The 23,742-nt window shown below is 47.9% G+C and overlaps 1 protein-coding gene across 5 annotated transcripts in view; it reads left to right on the top strand.

Moving 5' to 3' along the window:
• The window catches only part of AGPAT1 (1-acylglycerol-3-phosphate O-acyltransferase 1), a 48,263-nt gene that overhangs the window by 19,347 nt on the left and 5,174 nt on the right, over positions 1-23,742 (top strand). For 3 of the 5 annotated variants that reach the window (XM_083160135.1, XM_083160136.1, XM_083160133.1), the window contains 4 exons: positions 1,509-1,582; positions 13,892-14,081; positions 17,949-18,082; positions 23,287-23,462. In XM_083160135.1, coding sequence (XP_083016261.1) covers positions 1,531-1,582; positions 13,892-14,081; positions 17,949-18,082; positions 23,287-23,462 — 552 coding nt within the window. In that variant the 5' untranslated portion in view covers positions 1,509-1,530. Of the gene's footprint in view, positions 1-1,508; positions 1,583-2,378; positions 2,436-13,119; positions 13,261-13,891; positions 14,082-17,948; positions 18,083-23,286; positions 23,463-23,742 lie in introns of those variants that run through there. The other 2 variants (XM_083160137.1, XM_083160134.1) reach the window with 2 other exon arrangements.

Raw genomic sequence — 23,742 nt, 5'->3', positions numbered from 1 at the left:
AGGCTGTGGGGAATGGATAGAGTGGGGGTGGGGGATAGTTAGAGTTAGGCTGTGGGAGGTTTAGGGTTATGCTGTTGTAGTGGACAGTTAGTGTAAGGCTGTGGGAGGGAAAGGTTAGAGTTAGGCTGTGGGAGAGAAAGGTTAATGTTAGGCTGTGGGAGGGGTAGGGAAGGGTAGGTGAGATGAGGGTAAGGCTGTGGGAGGGACGGTTACCATTTGGCTGTGGGAGGGAAGGATCGGATTAGGCTGTGGGAGGGAAAGGTTAGAGTTAGGCATTGGGAGGGGTAGGTTAGGGTTAGGCTGTGGGAGTGGGGGATAGTTAGAGTTAGGCTGTGGGAGGTTAGGGTTATGCTGTGGTAGTGGACAGTTAGGGTTAGGCTGTGGGAGTGGGGGATAGTTAGAGTTAGGTTGTGGGAGGGTTGGGGTTATGCTGTGGTAGTGGACAGTTAGTGTTAGGCTGTGGGAGTGGGGGGTGGATAGAGTTAGGCTGTGGGAGGTTAGGGTTATGCTGTGGTAGTGGACAGTTAGGGTTAGGCTGTGGGAGTGGGGGATAGTTAGAGTTAGGTTGTGGGAGGGTTGGGGTTATGCTGTGGTAGTGGACAGTTAGTGTTAGGCTGTGGGAGTGGGGGGTGGATAGAGTTAGGCTGCGGGAGGGTTAGGGTTATGCTGTGGTAGTGGACAGTTAGGGTTAGGCTGTGGGAGTGGGGGATAGTTAGAGTTAGGTTGTGGGAGGGTTGGGGTTATGCTGTGGTAGTGGACAGTTAGTGTTAGGCTGTGGGAGTGGGGGGTGGATAGAGTTAGGCTGTGGGAGGTTAGGGTTATGCTGTGGTAGTGGACAGTTAGGGTTAGGCTGTGGGAGTGGGGGATAGTTAGAGTTAGGTTGTGGGAGGGTTGGGGTTATGCTGTGGTAGTGGACAGTTAGTGTTAGGCTGTGGGAGTGGGGGGTGGATAGAGTTAGGCTGCGGGAGGGTTAGGGTTATGCTGTTGTAGTGGACAGTTAGGGTTAGGCTGTGGGGGGTCATGTTAGGGTTTAGCTGCAGGAGCGTTAGGGTGGGGGGTGGCTAGATTTAGCTGCAGGAGTAGACTGGCTTCCCTGACTGCCAATAATTCATATCCAACCCATATACGAGTATAATAGACCATGTCATTGAATGTATTATACACAGATTGCACTGCTGGCATTTCCCCGGACAGCACATGTGAAGGACGTAACCTGGGTAACAGGGAAATATTTATTTTTGTTTTCATGAATTTCCTGTGTTTCCCCGAATCTGTTTCATATAACTGTAGAGGCGCTGAGCAGCGAGGCACAGGGGGTGTATGGTTACTCATATATACAGTATACTTTGTTATAATGGAGGACAATTCCGATTACATGTGTCACTGTCTGATTAGCATTGATGGCATCAGTGGTACCTTGTATTATATGGATCATATTTCCTTTCAGTCTCCAAATATGACTCATGTCTTTCATTGTATCCGCTTCATGTATTCATTGTTCTCCGCAGGTATTCTGCAGAGCACCGTGTGATGTCATCAAATGTCGTCAAAGCTGCTTCTCCATTGGCTAGCGCTGTGACAGGTAAGTCTGACTTATACTGTAAGCTAGTATTACATCCACTACCTCTCGAGGTCCCACAAGGTTCTCCAAGCTAAAACCTACTTTGAATCTTTATCTCTGTCCACTTTATTACTCTCCAAGGCTTAGTTCACCCCCAAATCTCCCCTCCTAAACCACACTTTCCCCTCTTGCCACTGCTGCCGTTTTCCCAGTAGATTGTAAGCTCTGACGAGCAGGGCCCTCCTTACCTTTGGTTTTCCTATGCTCATTTAGTCTTTTCTTACGTATGCCCTGTCCCCCCCCCCCACTGTCCAGGGCTGTGGGGAATCGTGAGCACCTTACACATTACCCCTGATAATACTGAGGCTGGGGGAGAGGACTCCCTCCATACCGAACATGCTGGGTACCCAAACTTAGGGGGAGATTTATCATTCCTAGTGCCAGGTGTTCCAAGCTTCAAAAAGTGATAAAACGGAGAGTGATAAACAGCCAGCCAATCTACGCCTACCTACTATGTCACAGACTGTATTATAAAAAACATGTTGGGTAGGAGCTGATTGGCTGGTTGTTTATCACTCTTTGTAAAGCTTGAGAAATCTGTCCCACAGAGATCGAAGGTGGAGGTTAGTGAACACAATGCTAGGGGGCGATCACCTCGATCACCCCTCCCCCTGGATCCGCCCATGGCATCACTGTTTGCTAAGCCCCTCCCCCCTAATCCAAAGGACTCTCAAATGTTTATATATAAATTCATATTTTTTCACGTCCTAGTAAGATGACTTGCAAACATTTCTTCATTTTCTGCTCCTTTTTATAGCTGGAAGGGGTAACAGTGTTGCAGAGGACTTCAACGTTGTTACAACAATGTAAAAAGGTAACCGTAGTTAGTAGTAGTGCCGCCCAGCCACAGTATAGAGAGTAGGGATCCGAAGTAGATGTGACAACTCCTTACTATTGACTAGTTCAACTAATGGCCCCATAGATGTCAGGGCATTGGGAATATTAAACCTCTTTATAAAACCAGATTCCCCCCCCCCCCCCCCCCATCTTGACCGGGGTCGAGGAATCTGGGATTTTTATCGTGTTTCATTTCCCATGATCCTTCTACAGATCACCGATCATTGTGGATCGGTTGTAGGGGGGGAATCAGTGCGTTGCTCCACCTTATCTAAAAGGGCTTTAACCTGATAATAGTCAAGTCTGCGGTTCACAACCAAACTCTTGGCTTATTTTTATAGTAAAATGTGTCCTTCCATGTTGTATGAGACAGACTACAGCATGGATGTAATTGTGGTGCAGGTTAAGCCTCACCGGACTATTTTTTTAAACCGAGTTTTAAAACGAAAGTGTTCCTTCTCTACGCAATGAACGCCTCCAGTTTTATCTAAATATTCCCCAACCGATCACAAGGCAGATTGTAAATTGCACTTAGAGATAGCTGCTGTTCTATAATCGCTGCCGTTCAGCTGCCTTGTGTCACGTCAATTTGCAAAGAATTCGTTGGCGCTTCCTATTTTACTGCAAATAATTTAGTAACAAATGTCTTGGCGAGTGGGCAGTACCAACTCCTAGACATGGCACTAGACTGGTATTTTAACAAGTTTGGGTGAGCCAGTGGGAGAGGGTTAAGCAGTGATGTTTCCCAGGTATTCTCAGGAATTCTAGCAACTGGATGTGTAGGAGTTGCTCATCCAACCCTTAATGCCCATATGTTTAAGGGGCAGGTTCGGTTCTGTGCTGTGTCCTGATTGGTCAATAAAATTATGAGAACAACTTGCGCAATTGAATTAGAAAGGGGAAGTCACAGGGGATCGCACTGATGTTGTGTATTCTGCAGTGTGCAAACTGCGTGCTGTGCGTGAGAGGTGGGGAAATCATCCTTCCCCCCACCCCAGGAAAGCGGTGAATTAAACGGACAGAGCAGGAGGCTGATATTGGCCGTAGTCTAAAGTATTGGAGGCTGCTGTAAGTAGTGATTTACACCGGCCACTGTTAGTTGTTCTGTGAAACGTGTTTTCGATCTGGATCTGTATCAAAACTCCACCCTTCAGTGTTCAGTGTTTTGTGTTTTGGATCTGTATTTGAAAAAAAACCCATAAAAATCGCTAAAATCGTAGTTTTTTTTGTTTTGTTTGCTCCTACACTATTACTAACCTCAATAACATTAATTTTCCACTCATTTCCAGTCTATCCTGAACACCTCACACCCCACAATGTTGTTTTTAGGCCAAAAGGTTGCACCGAGGTAGCCGGATGACTATGCTAAGCGACACAAGTGGGCGGCACAAACACGTGGCCCATCTAGGAGTGGCACTGCAGCGGCAGACAAGATGGTAGTTTGAAAAACTAGGCCTCAAAGAGCACATAATGCCCCCCCAAAAAAGAGATGCAAGATGGAATTGTCCTTGGGCCCTCCCACCCAGGACATGCACACTTTAACAAACCAATCATTTCAGCGACATGGTCTGCCACACGACTGTGGCTGAAATGATTGGTTTGTTTGGACCCCCACAAAATAAGCTGTTGCCGTGTCACGATCCGCTTCAGATGACAATCAACTGACCAGCAGGTCTTTGCACCACGGAAACAAAGACACAATATACACATTAAACCGAGGATCGAGCACGGTGGCCAGAATGTATTCCTCTGACTTTAACAGACCGACCACCCTCGTATCCTGGCAAAGCGTAAGGAGGGCTACATCCACAACAGCGACATGTTATGCGGAATCGCAACGCTTTAGCTTCTCCTTCACTTTCTCCAGCTGCTTCTGCAACAGCCTGATCAGGGGAATTACCTGACTCAAGCTGGCACTGTCGGAACTGACTTCATGTGTGGCTAGTTCAAACGGCTGTAGAACCTTGTACAACATGGAAATCAGCCTCCACTGCGCCTGGACCAGGTGCAGCCCCGCTCCTCTGCCTATGTCGTAGGTGGCCGTGTAGGCTTGAATGGCCTTTTGCTGCTCCTCCATCATCTACAGCATATAGGTTGGAGTTCCAGCGTGTCACAACCTCTTGTTTGAGGTGATGGTAGGGAAGGTTCAGGAGTTTTTGATGTCGCTCCAGTCTTCGGCAGGCGGTGGCAGATTGGCAAAAGAGTCCTCCATTTTGTGGGCCACCGTAAGGATCTCCTGCATGCTCCTGTCACTCTTAAGGAAATGCTGCACCACCAAATTTATTGTGTGGGCAAAACATGGCACATGGTGGAAATTGCCCATATCTAATGCCCGCACAATGTTACTAATGAGAATCTAAGTGGGGTAAGCCACTGCGAGATGATTTCCCTCAGTTTCTTTAAGAGGTTGTCGGCATTGTGCCTCTTCCTGAAACTGGTGATACACAGCGTAGCCTGCCTTGGAAGGAGCTGGCGTGCAGGAGATGATGCTGCTGCTGTTGCTGCGGAAGGCGATGCATCTACCCAGTGGGCTGTCATATAGTCCTTAGATTGCCCTGTACCACTTGTACCACATGTCTGTGGTTAAGTGGACAGTGGGTACAACCACATTTTTCAGGGCACTGAGGACCCTTTTTTCATATGTCTGTATATCCTGGGTATCACCTGCCTAGTGAAGTGGAATCTATTTGGTACCGGAGACACAATACCTTCATCAATCGTCTAAATCCCACTCTACTGATGGTGGACCACGGACGCACGTCTTAACACCAACATAGCTGTCAAGTCCGCAATTATCTGCTTTGCCTTAGGATGACCGCTGTCGCAAACGACTCTTGGACATTCAATTGCTTAGTGAAAGACGTAACGGTGTTCTGTCTTCCCCTCTGGGATGATGACTGACTCCCAGCAGCAGCAGCAGTAGTAGTAGGCATAGGACTGTAGGATCCTCTGGAGGAATCCCAGATAGAAGAGGAGTCAGTCATACCGGTGACATGGCCTGCAGGACTACCTCTGATCCAGATCAAGGAGGAAATTGACGAGGAGGGAGTTGCTGGTGTGGTTTTCAGGCGCTTAGATAAAACAGGATCAAGGGATTTAGGTGTCCCGGGACCACTTACGGTCCTGGCCACAGTTTCTGAACTAAACGGTGACTTATGAACAAACTTCAGGTGACGCATAAGTGAGGATGTCCCTAGGTGACTAACGGCAATACCCCTGCTTATTGCAGCATTACATAAGCTACATATGGCGAGACAATTGTCCAGATCTGGATATAAATAATTACAAAACAAAGAGGTGGCTTTTTTGGTCTTCTGCCCAGGCATGGTGATGGCCTTACGCATCCCATGGACAACAACTGTCTAATTTAAGCAAACCACATCACCATCAGTGGTATCCTCCTCGTCAACTTCCTCCTCCTCAGCTTCCTCCTCCTGGTGTACAACATTGACACCTTCAATCTCAAAATCAGGAACTGGACTGTGGGTACTCATTCCAGCATATGCAAATGGTGGAAGGAGCCACCTCTTCCCGTACAGTGATGGAAAGGTCCGTCATCGCAACCACCAACACCCTTGGACTCTCCTTGGGGATTTGTGAATCCATGTCTTTTGAAGGCACCGTTGTTTGCTGTGTTTTTGATGACAGCTTAACTCTCTTAAATTTTCTAGTGGGGTGAGGAGGAGGACTTTGTCTATCGTCGTGTGAAGCTGAACCACTAGTCATGCACATAGGCCCGGCCCTTAGCCGTTCCTTGCCACCCCGTGTCGCAAATGACATATTGGCAAGCTTACGTTTCTCCTCAAATGATTTACATTTAGTTTTTTTTCTCTGTGTTACTGAACTCTGGCATTTAGGATTTTACATGCCCTCCACGATGACATTAGGCACCGGCCTTGGCAGATGACGTTGATGGCATTTCATGTTCTATGTCATGAATAGTGGCAGCAGATTCAGCACTAGGGGGAAGTGGTTCTTGATCTTTCACTATTTTATCCTCCACATTTTTGTTCTCCATTATCCTTCTGGAGTTATAATAATATGCGGCACAGGAAAGTGTACCCCTAAACCACACATGGCAAAGTCTGAAAAAAGTATACGGATTAAAATAACCCTTTTATTTTGGGGTTATTTATTATTAGCGGATGAAACACAGGAGAGCGTACCCAGCCTAAACCACACACACATGGCAAAGTCTGAACAAAATTAGACGGATTAAAATAACCGCTGGAGTTAACGGCTGTACTGGACTTAACGGCGGTACCACTGGACTTAACAGCTGTACTGGACTTAACGGCAGTACCACTGGCGGCACTAAACAGCACAGCACCACTGCATTGGACATATGCAGCAGCTCAGGACACCAGCACTGGCAGCAGACAGCACAGTACCACAGGACTGGACTGCACAAAACACCACCACTGCGACCAGGTCACCACCCCATGCTAGCTTCCCAGAGAGACACAACCTCACTCAACCATCTCCAATGCCGGAGTGAAGATGGCGGCGGTTGCGGGTGACTTATATAGAGTTCGGATCTTGCGAGAATCCGACTCCGGGATGATGCCGTTTTGCCTCGCTCTGCGAGCCGAGCTTGTCAGGAAATGCCGAACGGCGTTCAGATCCCTGCCGTTCGGTAGCGTCCGGATTTCTCAACGCTAGTTGTAAGGTGTCACAGAATCCTTTTTGTATTTTTATATATACATTTTGAGATTGTTGAGTTATCAAGTATAAAATTGTAAATGATTAAAACAACATTTGTAACTGGCACTTGCATCTGGTAACGCGGTCGAGCAGATGCTGGCTCGGGGCAGGCGGCTGATGTCACATGACCTCAGCGCCCGCCTCCTTTTCTGCACTCTCCAACAGAAATAAAAGTCAGCTCTGAGTGACTTTTATTACCGAAGGGGAGATATCGTCAGACTGCGCATGTGTAGTGACCTGTTTTATGGGAGTGTTTGGGAAACATTTGGAGCGTGTACCTGCTGAGAGTTGCTAACTCCTATGTGCAAAACATGGCGTCTGTGCCGCTACTGCTGTGTTCAGTCTGTGTAGCCTTAGACCAACCCTTAGTGCCAATGTTTTTGCAAATGACGCATGCACATTTTTGGCTAATAATTGCTCAACTGCAGAAAAATCGGGTTTGAGTCCGGCCCTGCGCCACTTGGATATTCAGTCACACCACCGCTGTATCTGGACTGTGAGATTGACGTGCTTTGGTTTTGTCTTTGTTCTTGATCCTAGTTTTTATTTATTTTTGTCTTTGTTGTTGTGAAGTATTTTATAATTGTGTTGCTGCATGTCACAATGTGATGACACACACACAGCCGCTGGCTGCTACTGGTTGTATTTCAGTGTCTCAAAGGGACGCGCCTCCTGACTGACCATCCCCAGTTACCTCAGAGCCCTCCTGACTGACCATCCCCAGTTACCTCAGACCCCTCCTGACTGACCATCCCCAGTTTCCTCAGACGCCTCCTGACTGACCATCCCCAGTTACCTCAGACCCCTCCTGACTGACCATCCCCAGTTACCTCAGAGCCCTCCTGACTGACCATCCCCAGTTACCTCAGAGCCCTCCTGACTGACCATCCCCAGTTACCTCAGACCCCTCCTGACTGACCATCCCCAGTTACCTCAGAGCCCTCCTGACTGACCATCCCCAGTTACCTCAGACCCCTCCTGACCGACCATCCCCAGTTACCTCAGACCCCTCCTGACCGACCATCCCCAGTTACCTCAGACCCCTCCTGACTGACCATCCCCAGTTTCCTCAGACCCCTCCTGACTGACCATCCCCAGTTTCCTCAGACGCCTCCTGACCGACCATCCCCAGTTACCTCAGACCCCTCCTGACTGACCATCCCCAGTTACCTCAGAGCCCTCCTGACTGACCATCCCCAGTTACCTCAGAGCCCTCCTGACTGACCATCCCCAGTTACCTCAGACCCCTCCTGACTGACCATCCCCAGTTACCTCAGACCCCTCCTGACTGACCATCCCCAGTTACCTCAGAGCCCTCCTGACTGACCATCCCCAGTTACCTCAGACCCCTCCTGACTGACCATCCCCAGTTTCCTCAGACGCCTCCTGACTGACCATCCCCAGTTTCCTCAGACACCTCCTGACTGACCATCCCCAGTTTCCTCAGATGCCTACTGACTGACCATCCCCAGTTTCCTCAGACCCCTCCTGACTGACCATCCCCAGTTTCCTCAGACGCCTCCTGACTGACCATCCCCAGTTTCCTCAGATGCCTACTGACTGACCATCCCCAGTTTGCTCAGACCCCTCCTGACTGACCATCCCCAGTTTCCTCAGACGCCTACTGACTGACCATGCCCAGTTTCCTCAGACGAATAGTTGAAACTCACATTTTTCACGCTGGATTTCACAAGTACAATAGCTTTTAGGTCAGGGGTTGTGAAGCAACAACAACATCAACAAAAGCCTTATGACTGTATTGCAGAGGGGGCGGATTTGTACTAGGGGGGCCTTACTGTTCCTGGGAAGCTGCAGGGAGTTAGTGTTCTGGTCTTTGGATGCCGGCTTTACCTCCCTAACTAAGACAAACACTTTGGGGAGTGCCGAATGTATCAAGCTTCTAAAGTGATAAAATGGAGAGTGATAAACAACCAGCAAATCAGCTCTTAACTGCTATGTTACAGGCTGAGTTTGAAGAATGACAGTTGGACGCTGACCGTCCGGTTGTTTATCACTCTCCGTTTTATCTCTTTTTGTATCTCGATACATCTGGCCCTAAAAATTAAAAGAGTTGATGTTGCTGGGATGCAATAGAGAAATGATAGACAGAAACTGGTTGCTATGGGCAACAGCACCTCTTTACAGTTTTAGAACCCTTGGTAAATTTCCCTCGTTGTATGTGATCCATGTGAACTGTGCGCAGCAGATTCCGTTACAGCGTCTTATATAGCGCAGCAGATTCCGTTACAGCGTCTTATATAGCGCAGCAGATTCCGTTACAGTGTCTTATATAGCGCAGCAGATTCCGTTACAGCGTCTTATATAGCGCAGCAGATTCCGTTACAGTGTCTTATATAGCGCAGCAGATTCTGTTACAGTGTCTTATATAGCGCAGCAGATTCCGTTACAGTGTCTTATATAGCGCAGCATATTCCGTTACAGCGTCTTATATAGCGGCAGCATATTCCGTTACAGTGTCTTATATAGCGCAGCAGATTCCGTTACAGTGTCTTATATAGCGCAGCAGATTCAGTTACAGCGTCTTATACAGCGCAGCAGATTCCGTTTCAGCGTCTTATATAGCGCAGCAGATTCCGTTACAGCGTCTTATATAGCGCAGCAGATGCCGTTACAGTGTCTTATATAGCGCAGCAGATTCCGTTACAGTGTCTTATATAGTGCAGCAGATTCCGTTACAGCGTCTTATATAGCGCTGCAGGTTCCGTTAAAGTGTCTTATATAGCGCAGCAGATTCCGTTACAGTGTCTTATATAGCGCAGCATATTCCGTTACAGCGTCTTATATAGCGCAGCAGGTTCCGTTACAGCGTCTTATATAGCGCAGCAGATTCCGTTACAGTGTCTTATATAGCGCAGCAGATTCCGTTACAGTGTCTTATATAGCGCTGCAGATTCCGTTACAGTGTCTTATATAGCGCAGCAGATTCCGTTACAGTGTCTTATATAGCGCAGCAGATTCCGTTACAGTGTCTTATATAGCGCAGCAGATTCCGTTACAGTGTCTTATATAGCGCAGCAGATTCCGTTACAGTGTCTTATATAGCGCAGCAGATTCTGTTACAGTGTCTTATATAGCGCAGCAGATTCCGTTACAGTGTCATATAGCGCAGCAGGTTCCGTTACAGTGTCTTATATAGCGCAGCAGATTCCGGTACAGCGTCTTATATAGCGCAGCAGATTCCGTTACAGTGTCTTATATAGCGCAGCAGATTCTGTTACAGTGTCTTATATAGCGCAGCAGATTCCGTTACAGTGTCATATAGCGCAGCAGGTTCCGTTACAGTGTCTTATATAGCGCAGCAGGTTCCGTTGTGCTTTACAATTGGAAACAACAGTGATTATACAAACTGGGTAATAACAGACCGACGTAGAGGTAGGAGGGCCCTGCTCGCAAGCTTACAATCTACAGAATTATCCACATGGACATCTATTGGGAATAGGAATCTCCTACCAGCAGATCAAGCCCGTGAGGGTAGATATTTGTACAGACGGTAGTCACATAGCATGAAATATACAATATTCCCAACCCAAAAATGTTGATTGTAGCACCTCCGTCCACATGCGAATGAGGCCTTTATTTGACAAAACTGTTTCAAGTTGGTTACAGCTGACAATGACCTGTTCTTTGATCACATTTGTGGCATTGCTCAGGCAGTGGCTCATGAATATTAGTGAGGGCTCATGAATATTAGTGAGGGCTCATGAATATTAGACAGGAGCTCTTGAATATGAGTCTGCCTGATGAATATTAACCCAGCAGAGCCTCAGGGCCTGATTCAAAAGTGGAAGCAAGTCCTGTTTCATCATTCTGTGCAGCGGTACCTAGAAACGGTGCTGTTATATTTTGTACAGAGATGCCCGCCGACTGCATCCCCGATCTTCTGTCGCCGAATCAGACGCACAAAAATGCAGAATAAGACGCACAAAGACGCAGAATCAGGTGCACATTGGTCGCACCATCTAACTGCTGAGCAACCTCATGGCTGAAAATCACGAAAAACCACGTGTCGACATTTTTTGCGTTGACCTTTTGCATGTCAACCTTTAGCCCCCATCGATATCAGTCCATATCGACCTACTGACTGTATAGCATCTGCTGCCAACCTGTTAACGCTCTGTCTATTACCATCTACCAGCGTCATTTCCTAGTGGCGTGCTTTTCCCTGCTGTCGTAATACCACGAGTTACACTAGTAATACCTCTTACAGACCGCTGTAGGGAACATCGTTATAAAAGCAGAGTTCTGCCCCCCCCCCCCGAAGTGTTCATTAGGAACATTTGTTTATTATGAGGAGTGATGCTCCCTTAGATCGCTACCAGTATAGCGCTACCTCGCCTCACAGCCTCGTCCTCCCCCATGACCGCAGTCCTCGGTGATATTTAATAACTGCAGCCTTTACAGCATGGAGTGAATTATCCTGAATATTAAATTCCAGATGCATTTATAGGCCTCCATTATGTTATTAAAAGCAAAGAACATTTCAGATGAAAACTGAACATAGTTAAATTAACATGACGGCCGGTCTCAATCTCCCTGATTAGAGGCAATGAGGGCCGACTTGTACATCAGGAGGGGAGAGGAGGACGCCCATAACTAATGCACCACCTTTATCATCTATATATATATGTCTAGTGTCCGCAAGTCTCCGAAACACTGTCAGTGACACTACATCTCTTTCTCACACATGCACGTACACAGAAGGTAGCAGACTAGCTTTCGAAGCTTTTGCTTCGAGCAGGCTTACTAGTGTAGTATATTTGGCTTATTTAATCCCTACAAGACTACATAGAACCCAAATGTAATCAGCCGCTGATTGCCCTCGCTGCTGCCAGGGAGACCCTCACCCCCTTTACCCCCTGTGTGGCCATGCGCCAGATTTTCTAGCTATTTCTTTCTTTCGCTAAATCCGTTTATCGTCACATTTATGAATATTCCCACTAGTTGGATGGAGAAAAGGGGACCCAATGCCGGCTTACGTTTTTACAGTATCCGCCCACACATGTGCAAAGTGAACGCGGCACCTGCGCAGTCGTTTGCGCGATTTGCGAATGATCGAATGATCAATCCGTGCTGAATAAGGCCCATAGTACGATAGCGGGTAGATGGGGATAATGTCAGGTTTCTATACAACCATTGTGTTGGGCCGAATCAGACCTTTTTGTTAGGGTCCGAATTCGTCCTCATCCCCCTTGTTCGAACAGCTCGGGTTTCACACTCGTCTGCCTGTTCGTTCTAGGACAGCAGGGGGTCGGTAGCAGGGAAACACCCAGCGTTTTTATGGGCGTCCCCATTAAATTGGGCGTTCCCCCACAGACGCAGGTGTGGCGATGGGGCAGGCAGCTGATGTCACATGAGCACAGCAAGCCATGCAAGGGGACGCGGTACACTGTAACATTGTCCATGTCGACTGTGTCGACATTTAGGAATACAAACATTAAAACCTGTAGTCAACCTTGACTGTTGACCTTTCCATTGTCGACCTAATGTTAATGTCCACCTTCCAACCCTGTCAACCTTAGCCAAGTCGACTTATTTCAGGTGTCAACATTATCCCTGTCAACCTTGATTTGATGTGTATAATGACACCTCTGCACACAGACTACAGTGCAATGTTAGAAATAATGTCCCGCACCCATCTGTCAGACCCCCTGAGAGTGTGGGATAAGTGTAAAGTTGCACCGAGAGAGCCCGGCTCACATGTGACCCCAGTGCCGTCTGGCAGTTGGCACCAGGGGCGGTCGTGAAACGGTGCCAGACAAAGAGCTAGCACCAGAATACAAAAGAAAGATTCAGCGAGGTTCCCCTTGGTGGCAGAGGTCATGGGAGGGGGGGGGGGGGATAGTCCTGGGGGACTGACTGTAGTCATTTAGCAGTCTTCCAGTTATTAATGCACTAATCGGTCGTCTGATGTCTGTTATACTGGGCGGGAGGGGGGTGAGTCAGCCGCGCTGGGCTGTAGCCTGGCCGAGATGACGAGATATTGTTTTCTTAATGGTGAGATAAGATGAAGTTATCGGTGCGCGGCTCAGGCGTGGTGGCTGCTGAGAATGAGTGTGGCCTGTACTCTCCTCTACCCAGTAAGTAGATCATTTGTGTTGTATACGTGTATAGTAAATGCTCTAACCTTACTGCCTACCTAGTTACGGATGGCATCTGTGCACTGTAGTGTGCATGCGTACGTACACCGTTATAATCTACATCACAGGTTCTCAAACTCGATCCTCAGGACCCCACACGGTGCATGTTTTACAGGTCTCCTCACAGAATCACAGGTGAAATAATTAGCTCCACCTGTGGATCTTTCAAAAATGTGTCAGTCAGTAACGAGTGCACCTGCCGGGTGACCTGGAAAAAGTGACTGTGCGGGGTCCTGAGGACCAAGTTTGAGAATCCCAGATCTACATTAACGCGTGCGAGAGAGGAGAAATTGTATTTATATATACAGGGGGTGGGATGGAGCAAGAATGGAAATGTGCGCAAAGGTGAGCAGCAGTCTCCTGGGGCAGTCTCCCGCGGCCGTCTCCTGGGGCAGTCTCCTGGGGCAGTCTGTACAAAGGACACTCACAGCCTTGCTCATCTGATTATCTCTGTCACACTGGTTACATATAGGGGCTGCTGGTTCAGTATGTCTCTTCCCCCTTCTGCCACCGTTCCAGTCCCCCGTTCTCGGCACCCGTCTCTCAGACCTCTCTCTTTCTCCCCGTGAAGGTGCGATGGAGCTGTCTCTGGCACAGTGGCTTCTCGTGGTCTGTCTGGTGGCTTTCCCTCTCCTCTATGAATGGAGCCTCTCCTTCAAGTACTTCTGCAAGATGGCGTTTTATAATGGCTGGATCCTGATGCTGGCCATCCTGGCCATTCCTATATGTGCCGTGAGGGGGCGCAACGTGGAGAACATGAAGTAAGTGAGCTGGGGTCCCGCTTCCCCTAGAGTGCATTATATTTTCACACTTTCCTGACTGCTGTTCCCTCTAAATTGACTGAAAATTTGAATTAAATCCTTACTTTTTGACAAACTTCATCCTGATGGACTGCAGTGAATCAGCTGTTCAGTGCAACTCTTTACACTGAAATGTATTTGTCGAAGCTGCGTCCATTTTTAGTCAGGTTTTGCCAATGCAGTTTCGAGTGTTAAAAAAGTGAAATTGCATAGTCGAAACATGACTAAAAACCATCCGAAAACGGACGCAATTGAATAGGTAAGCCCGTTTTTTACAGCAAGCTCATCCTGATCTCATACACTACACCGTGATCATGTCTGTACTGTGTGGTATCAGAGAATAATGGTATGGCCCATACACTACAGTCATCCTGACCTCATACTCTACACCGTGATCATGTCTGTACTGTGTGGTATCAGAGAATAATGGTATGGCCCATACGCTACAGTCATCCTGACCTCATACTCTACACCGTGATCATGTCTGTACTGTGTGGTTCAGAGAATAATGGTATGGCCCATACACTACAGTCACCCTGACCTCATACTCTACACCGTGATCATGTCTGTACTGTGTGGTATCAGAGAATAATGGTATGGCCCATACGCTACAGTCACCCTGATCTCATACTCTACACCGTGATCATGTCTGTACTGTGTGGTATCAGAGAATAATGGTATGGCCCATACACTACAGTCACCCTGACCTCATACTCTACACTGTGATCATGTCTGTACTGTGTGGTTCAGAGAATAATGGTATGGCCCATACGCTACAGTCATCCTGATCTCATACTCTACACCGTGATCATGTCTGTACTGTGTGGTTCAGAGAATAATGGTATGGCCCATACACTACAGTCACCCTGACCTCATACTCTACACCGTGATCATGTCTGTACTGTGTGGTATTAGAGAATAATGGTATGGCCCATACACTACAGTCACCCTGACCTCATACTCTACACCGTGATCATGTCTGTACTGTGTGGTATCAGAGAATAATGGTATGGCCCATACGCTACAGTCACCCTGATCTCATACTCTACACCGTGATCATGTCTGTACTGTGTGGTATCAGAGAATAATGGTATGGCCCATACACTACAGTCACCCTGACCTCATACTCTACACCGTGATCATGTCTGTACTGTGTGGTATCAGAGAATAATGGTATGGCCCATACTCTACAGTCACCCTAACCTCATACTCTACACCGTGATCATGTCTGTACTGTGTGGTTCAGAGAATAATGGTATAGCCCATACACTACAGTCACCCTGACCTCATACTCTACACCGTGATCATGTCTGTACTGTGTGGTATCAGAGAATAATGGTATGGCCCATACGCTACAGTCATCCTGACCTCATACTCTACACCGTGATCATGTCTGTACTGCGTGGTATCAGAGAATAATGGTATGGCCCATACACTACAATCATCCTGACCTCATACTCTACACCGTGATCAGGTCTGTACTGTGTGGTATCAGAGAATAATGGTATGGCCCATACACTACAGTCACCCTGACCTTATACTCTACACTGTGATCATGTCTGTACTGTGTGGTTCAGAGAATAATGGTATGGCCCATACACTACAGTCACCCTGACCTTATACTCTACACTGTGATCATGTCTGTACTGTGTGGTTCAGAGAATAATGGTATGGCCCATACACTACAGTCATCCTGACCTCATACTCTACACCGTGATCATGTCTGTACTGTGTGGTATTAGAGAATAATGGTATAGCCCATACACTACAGTCATCCTGACCTCATACTCTACACCGTGATCATGTCTGTACTGTGTGGTATTAGAGAATAATGGTATGGCCCATACACTACAGTCATCCTGACCACATACTCTACACCGTGATTATGTCTGTACTGTGTGGTATCAGAGAATAATGGTATGGCCCATACGCTACAGTCACCCTGACCTCATACTCTACACTGTGATCATGTCTGTACTGTGTGGTTCAGAGAATAATGGTATGGCCCATACTCTACAGTCATCCTGACCTCATACTCTACACCGTGATCATGTCTGTACTGTGTGGTATCAGAGAATAATGGTATGGCCCATACACTACAGTCACCCTGACCTCATACTCTACAACGTGATCATGTCTTTACTGTGTGGTATCAGAGAATAATGGTATGGCCCATACACTACAGTCACCCTGACCTCATACTCTACACCGTGATTATGTCTGTACTGTGTGGTATTAGAGAATAATGGTATGGCCCATACACTACAATCACCCTGACCTCATACTCTACACCGTGATCATGTCTGTACTGTGTGGTTCAGAGAATAATGGTATGGTCCATACACTACAGTCACCCTGACCTCATACTCTACACCGTCATCATGTCTGTACTGTGTGATATCAGAGAATAATGGTATAGCCCATACACTACAGTCATCCTGACCTCATACATTATACCGTGATCATGTCTGTACCGTGTGGTATCAGAGAATAATGGTATGGCCCATACACTACAGTCACCCTGACCTCATACATTATACCGTGATCATGTCTGTACTGTGTGGTATCAGAGAATAATGGTATGGCCCATACACTACAGTCACCCTGACCTCATACTCTACACCGTCATCATGTCTGTACTGTGTGGTATCAGAGAATAATGGTATGGCCCATACACTACAGTCACCCTGACCTCATACTCTACACCGTGATCATGTCTGTACTGTGTGGTATCAGAGAATAATGGTATGGCCCATACACTACAGTCACCCTGACCTCATACTTTACACCGTGATCATGTCTGTACTGTGTGGTATCAGAGAATAATGGTATGGCCCATACACTACAGTCACCCTGACCTCATACTCTACACCGTGATCATGTCTGTACTGTGTGGTTCAGAGAATAATGGTATGGCCCATACACTACAGTCATCCTGACCTCATACTCTACACTGTGATTATGTCTGTACTGTGTGGTATCCGAGAATAATGGTATGGTCCATACACTACAGTCATCCTGACCTCATACTCTACACCGTGATCATGTCTGTACTGTGTGGTATCCGAGAATAATGGTATGGTCCATACACTACAGTCATCCTGACCTCATACTCTACACCGTGATCATGTCTGTACTGTGTGGTATCAGAGAATAATGGTATGGCCCATACACTACAGTCATCCTTACCTCATACGCTACACCATGATCATGTCTGTACTGTGTGAAATCAGAGAATAATGGTATGGCCCATACACTACAGTCACCTTGACCTCATGTGGCTGGCTGAAACTGCTAGATGGTCCCAATCGTTCCCCATAGGCAGGACGGAGGCTCATGTACTAATGATATTTGCATGACATTGGTACTCTCAGCATGAAGAGTAATGGATTTGATTATTTTTTTTTTTTTTATCTCCGCCTAAGTTTTTTTCTGTGTGGATGTAACTTCTGCTGTGCCATCAGGGTTATCCAATGCATTTTCTCCTCAGTCCCCGTGAGTTCTGATCCCTAAGCACTTTCTGTTTTGCGGAACGGCCTATAAAACCTGTCTCAGCGATGACAAATCTCACCGTTAAAAGTTAATTCGGCCCCTAGGTACTATTCTGTGCCGGCGTGTTGGTATTTTGTGACTCAAAGAGTGTTATAAAACAACACGCCATAAATGTGAAGACAAATTTTATTAAGCCACACTGTAAATAGACTGCTGCCACCTTCTAAAGTTTGTCCACGGTATTGTCATATTGCGATGTGTGCTCATCCCATTTCTGGGGTCCTTCTCCTGCTGACCATTTCTGTTCCTGCACTTTTCTCCCTGTCTCGGTTCCAGGGTTCTCCGATTCATGCTCCTGCATATTAAATATCTCTACGGAATCAAGATCGAGGTCCGGGGCTGGGAGAACTTTAACATTAAGGAGCCGTACGTCATTGTGTCAAATCACCAGAGTTCCCTGGACCTGCTGGGTAAGTGGGGTGGTTGGGAACTACACCTCCAGGCATCCACAGAAAATAGGCCCATTATGTTCACGGCATCATGATTACCATCTGCGAGTGTCCTGGGCATTGTTATACTTCCCAGAGCCAGTGGCGGCGCCCCCTAGGGGTGACAACACAACGTCACTAGTTTAGGGGCATGACCAGCAACAGGCGTCCCTCTGCCACCCTCTTATGGCGCTCCCCTGCTGCTATTGCTTTGTACCACAAATAAAACAAATCAAGCTTTTCCCTCACAACCATTTTCCACATCACCATCCTAACACCATTTTGGTGGCGGCAGCCATTTTGTGGGCCTCAACACTTTAATAATCTGCTTTTCCACCTCAGGGTCCCGATAGAGGGGGTTATTCAGAGCGGATCTCTGGGCTGCGGATTCTGCGAGTTGCAAAGGGATTTGCAGCCTTTTTTGGGGGGCATGATTTCACTCTGTCTTGGGCGGCGGTTATCTGATCGCAAGGCGCTGCTAAATATCGCCACAGCGATCAGGTCTGAGTAACCCCCACAGTATACAGCTGCTGCTTGTAATAGACTTTATTTGGGCTTATTGGCCCTTATTCAGATTTGATCGCAGTACAAATTTATTCTCAAATTGGGCAAAACCCTGTGCACTGCAGGTGGGGCAGATGTAACGTGCAGAGAGAGTTAAATTTGGGTGGGGTGTGTTGAAACTGAAATCTATATTGCAGTGTAAAAATAATGCAGCCAGTATTTACCCTGCACAGAAACAAAATAACTGCTCTCTCTATATATGTTACATCTGCCCCACCTGCAGTGCACATGGTTTTGCCCATTTTGAGAACAAATTTGTACTGCAATGAATAAGGACCAATGGGGCAGATGTATTAAGCCTTAACAAGAGACAAATGCAAGGGTGATAAGGAGAAATAAACGTCCAGCCAATCAGCTCCTTACTGACTTTTGTCAAACACAGCCTGTAACATGGCAGTTAGCAGGTGATTGGCTGGACGTTTATCTCTCCTTATCACCCTTGGATTTATCTCTTGTTAAGGCTTAATACATCTGCTCCAATGTCACTGATGTGTAAATTCTACCAACAAACTGCACAAATCCGAATATATTCTCCCCTTTGTTATAGTCACCCGAAAAAGAATGAAATAATGATGGTATTTGTTTGTAATCATGTCTGTCTGTGTGAACAGCGCTGTCAGCGATTTGTACACAGGAGATGGCTATAATCCCATGGTATGCTTGGAATTCGCTGGGCCTAATACCATGGCCTGTAATACTGCAGGGGATCACAAGTTCTATCCCTGTATATAGATCCCTACATGCAGCTCACCGCTGGGCACCTTGATCTCCCTGTACACATTCAACCAGGCTGAATCAGGGACACTGTGTGACTCACACTGGGGGTGATGTACAGCATTAATGTTCTAACCAGCTCCTAACTGTCATTTACCCAGCATAGCCTGGAACATGACTGATTGGCTAGTACTTTATTTCTCTCCAGGGCTTGATCCTCCTCCCCCACAGACATAAACACTTCATGCTACTGCCTGAGTTCTTACAAATGCTTTATAAAGTAATCGGATTGGGCAGGCAGGGGCGAAACTACAAGTCCCAGCATGCCTTGCTAGCTACCATAATGGGGCAAAGCATGCTGGGGCTTTTAGCGTCATGGACAGATTTAGTGTTGAAAACCAGTACAGTTCCTCTTCCCTGCCTGGGGTGTCGCTGTCTGGTGTAGTGCTTCTAGCACAGTGTGGTCTGTATATCAGCACTGATATGCAAACCAGACCTGTGCTAGAAACACCACAGTAGACAGTGACACCCCAGGCAGGGAAGAGGAACTGCAGGGTTTTCAAAGATAGCGGGAGCTAGAACAAACACTAAGATTTAGGGGTAAGATAAGAGTTCTATTAAAGATGGAATGTTGCTACGGGCAACCAATCAGAAGCTACTTCTTATTTATTTAGTATCTGATTGGTTGCCCATAGCAACAACCTATCTTTAATAGAACTCCCATCTTAGTACATAACCACTTAGTGTCAGAGCCATCTTAACAGCATTATGGGCCCCCGGGCAAAGCAGCACAGTGGGGCCCAGACCTTATTATATATATGTGAGTGTGTGACGCAGCATGAGGGTGATGGGCAGTGGGTGACATCAGCATTAAGGTGATGGGTAGTGGGTGACAGCAGTGTGAGGGTTGTGGATGAGGGGCAGTGGGTGACGGCAGGGTGAGGGTGATTGGCAGTGAGTGAGGGTGATGAATCGAGCAGTGGGTGACAGCAGCGCGAGGGTGGTGGGCAGTGAGTGAAGGTGATGGGCAGTGGGTGAGAAGCAGTACAGGACAGCAGCATGAGGGTGATGGGCAGTGAGTGAGGGTGACGGCAGTGGGTGACAGCAGTATGAGGGTGATGGGAGGTGGGTGAGGGGCAGTAGGTGACAGCAGCATGAGGGTGATGGGCAGTGAGTGAGGGTGACGGCAGTGGGTGACAGCAGTATGAGGGTGATGGGAGGTGGGTGAGGGGCAGTAGGTGACAGCAGCATGAGGGTGATGGGCAGTGAGTGAGGGTGACGGCAGTGGGTGACAGCAGTATGAGGGTGATGGGAGGTGGGTGAGGGGCAGTAGGTGACAGCAGCATGAGGGTGATGGGCAGTGAGTGAGGGTGACGGGCAGTGGGTGACAGCAGTATGAGGGTGATGGGAGGTGGGTGAGGGGCAGTAGGTGACAGCAGCATGAGGGTGATGGGCAGTGAGTGAGGGTGACGGGCAGTGGGTGACAGCAGTATGAGGTTGATGGGAGGTGGGTGAGGGGCAGTACATGAAAGCAGCATGAGGGTGATGGGCAGTGAGTGAGGGTGACGGGCAGTGGGTGACAGCAGTATGAGGGTGATGGGAGGTGGGTGAGGGGCAGTACATGAAAGCAGCATGAGGGTGATGGGCAGTGAGTGAGGGTGACGGGCAGTGGGTGACAGCAGTATGAGGGTGATGGGAGGTGGGTGAGGGGCAGTAGGTGACAGCAGCATGAGGGTGATGGGCAGTGAGTGAGGGTGACGGCAGTGGGTGACAGCAGTATGAGGGTGATGGGAGGTGGGTGAGGGGCAGTAGGTGACAGCAGCATGAGGGTGATGGGCAGTGAGTGAGGGTGACGGCAGTGGGTGACAGCAGTATGAGGGTGATGGGAGGTGGGTGAGGGGCAGTAGGTGACAGCAGCATGAGGGTGATGGGCAGTGGGTGACATATAAAATGGTTTGTGAGGAGGATCAGCACTCACCCTCTGTCTGGCTGAATCACCCGCTCAGGTGCCTTCCAGGTAATTGTGGATATGTGCTGATCGGTGGAGGCACTCTGAGACTTTTTTTTACAGAATTATTCAAGGGTGCATATAATCCAAGTTTCGGGGTCAACTATACCCCTTTGTCAAGGTGCAAAGTGCCACTTCATATGCACTGCAGACGCTGCCCCTCCCCTGCCAGCTGCGGTTACCTTTGATGTTGGGTCCAGATGGGGAGTGACACAGTAGTGTCAGTGGTGGGAATTGGAGCATGGAGGGAGGGAGGGCAGCCAGCCAGCAGGATGGACGACTGGGGTGCGTGGTCACCTGGAGTCCTCAGCACAGTCACAGGACACTGCCGCGCTGCCATGCTACACTGCTGCTCGCAGAGCGGAACATGCGAGTAGGCAGCGATCCCGCCTCCCACCTCAGGCCGCTGGTTGGTGCGGCCACTGCATGACGCGTCTCCTCCCATGTTACATTCACAGTAATGCTCTGTGCGGAGGGCAGCTGGCATCGGCAGCAACTATTATCAGGGGGTATGTGTGTGTAATTATGTGCTGGCTGGGGTCCTTCAGGATGAGATGGCTTGTGTACAGGCTGCGATCGTGGGGAGGGGGGGTCCTTGTCAACGGGGGCTGGCAGTCTTTGGGCCCCTAGCATTTTGGGCCCTAGGGCAACTGCCCTTTAAGCCCATATGCTAAGACGGCCCTGCTTAGTGTGCGTAGCAGATAGAAGGGGAGACGTTACCCAGGACAAAGATATAGATTAGAGGTTTACAGGTATTTTTAAGGCAGACCCCCCAAAAAAAAGAGTTATGGGGGGTAAATTTACTAAAGCTTCTCAAAATGAAAAGTGGTGCTGTTGCCTATAGCAACCAATCAGATTCTGTCTAACATTTCTCTATTGCATCCTACTAAATTATAGACAGAATCTGATTGGTTGCTATAGGCAATAAAACAATCAGCCAATCAGCTCCCAACTGTCACAGGCGGGTTGGGAAATTATAGTTAGGGGCTGATTGGCTGGTTGTTTATCACTCTCCACTTTATGGCTTTTTTTTTAAGCTTGTTACATCTGGTACCTCTCTATTGGTTTCAGGATAAAAGTACACTGACATATGGGGCCCCTGCGGATGGAACAGGTTGGGGGCCAGTGACCTAGAGCATGGTGCAATGTATAGAGAACAACTCTGGGCCAGATGTATGAAGCACTAATAAGGGAGAAGTGAGCCAGAGGAGGAGTGGCCTGTGGCAACCAATCAGCACTGAAGTAACATCTATCATTTGCATACTATAAAATAATACAGAGCGGCTGATTGGTTTCCATGGGCCACTTCTCCTCTGGCTCACTTCTCCCTTATCACTGCTTCATACATCTACCTCACAGTGCTCTGACTTTGGGCCTTATTCTGGTTCACTCTCAGAGGCAAATTCCTTCTTAAATGGACAACACCATGTGCACTGCAGGTGGGGCAGATGTAACATGTGCAGAGAGAATTAGATTTGGGTGAGTTATTTTGTTTCCGTGCAGGGAAAATACTGACTGCTTTATTTCTACACTGCAATATAGATCTCACTTTGAAGTAAAACCCCACCCAAAATCTAACTCTTTCTGCACATGTTACATCTGCCCCACCTGCAGTGCACATGTTTTTTTTCTCCATTTGAGAAGGAATTTGCCTCAGAGTGAACCAGAATAAGGCCCCTTGTGCTGACTGGAAGGAGAGGGAAGTTGCTAATTAGTGCGGCATTAATTACTAAGAACTCAAGGCTGGCGCGTGTTGCGCTAATGTGCTGGTGTGGGAACGCTTTCTGTAATATTGGTAAATAACCAGGTAATCCGGTGGAGAAAAATGGGTCTATTCAAAAATAAAATCATGAAAGAAATGAAAAAATAAAATAAGCGTTTGTGTCTCCTCTGCCCCCAGGGATGATGGAGATCTTGCCCGGTCGCTGTGTGCCCATTGCCAAGCGCGAGCTCATGTATGCCGGCACCGCCGGGCTGGCATGCTGGCTGGCGGGCGTCATCTTTATCAATCGGAAAAAAACGGACGATGCCATCAGCGTGATGACAGAGGCTGCGGAAACCATGCTGAAGGAGGATGTGAGGAACCAAATCATTGGGTGGATATAGTGTTGGGGGTGGGGGGGGGGGGGGTGTTTGTTGGGGGGGGTATGGGTTGCGGTCAGGGGTGGTATTCAGTCTCATGAGATAATCGGGTCCCACTTGTACCATATTCTGGGAGAAGTTCTGTATTTCTATTTTATTGCCCAGAATTATGTATTTGAGGAGACATTGGGACTGATAGCATAAGGGGTGTACAGATCCACGTCTCTGGCCACACCCATGTAGTACTGGTCACACCCACATGGAGTTGGCCACA

The sequence above is a fragment of the Crinia signifera genome, chromosome 9 (genome assembly GCF_055691185.1).
Source record: "Crinia signifera chromosome 9, ASM5569118v1, whole genome shotgun sequence".
Lineage (NCBI taxonomy): Eukaryota > Metazoa > Chordata > Amphibia > Anura > Myobatrachidae > Crinia > Crinia signifera.
The sequence above is the reverse complement of the archived record's forward strand: the minus strand, read 5'-3'. Positions and strand labels throughout refer to the sequence as shown.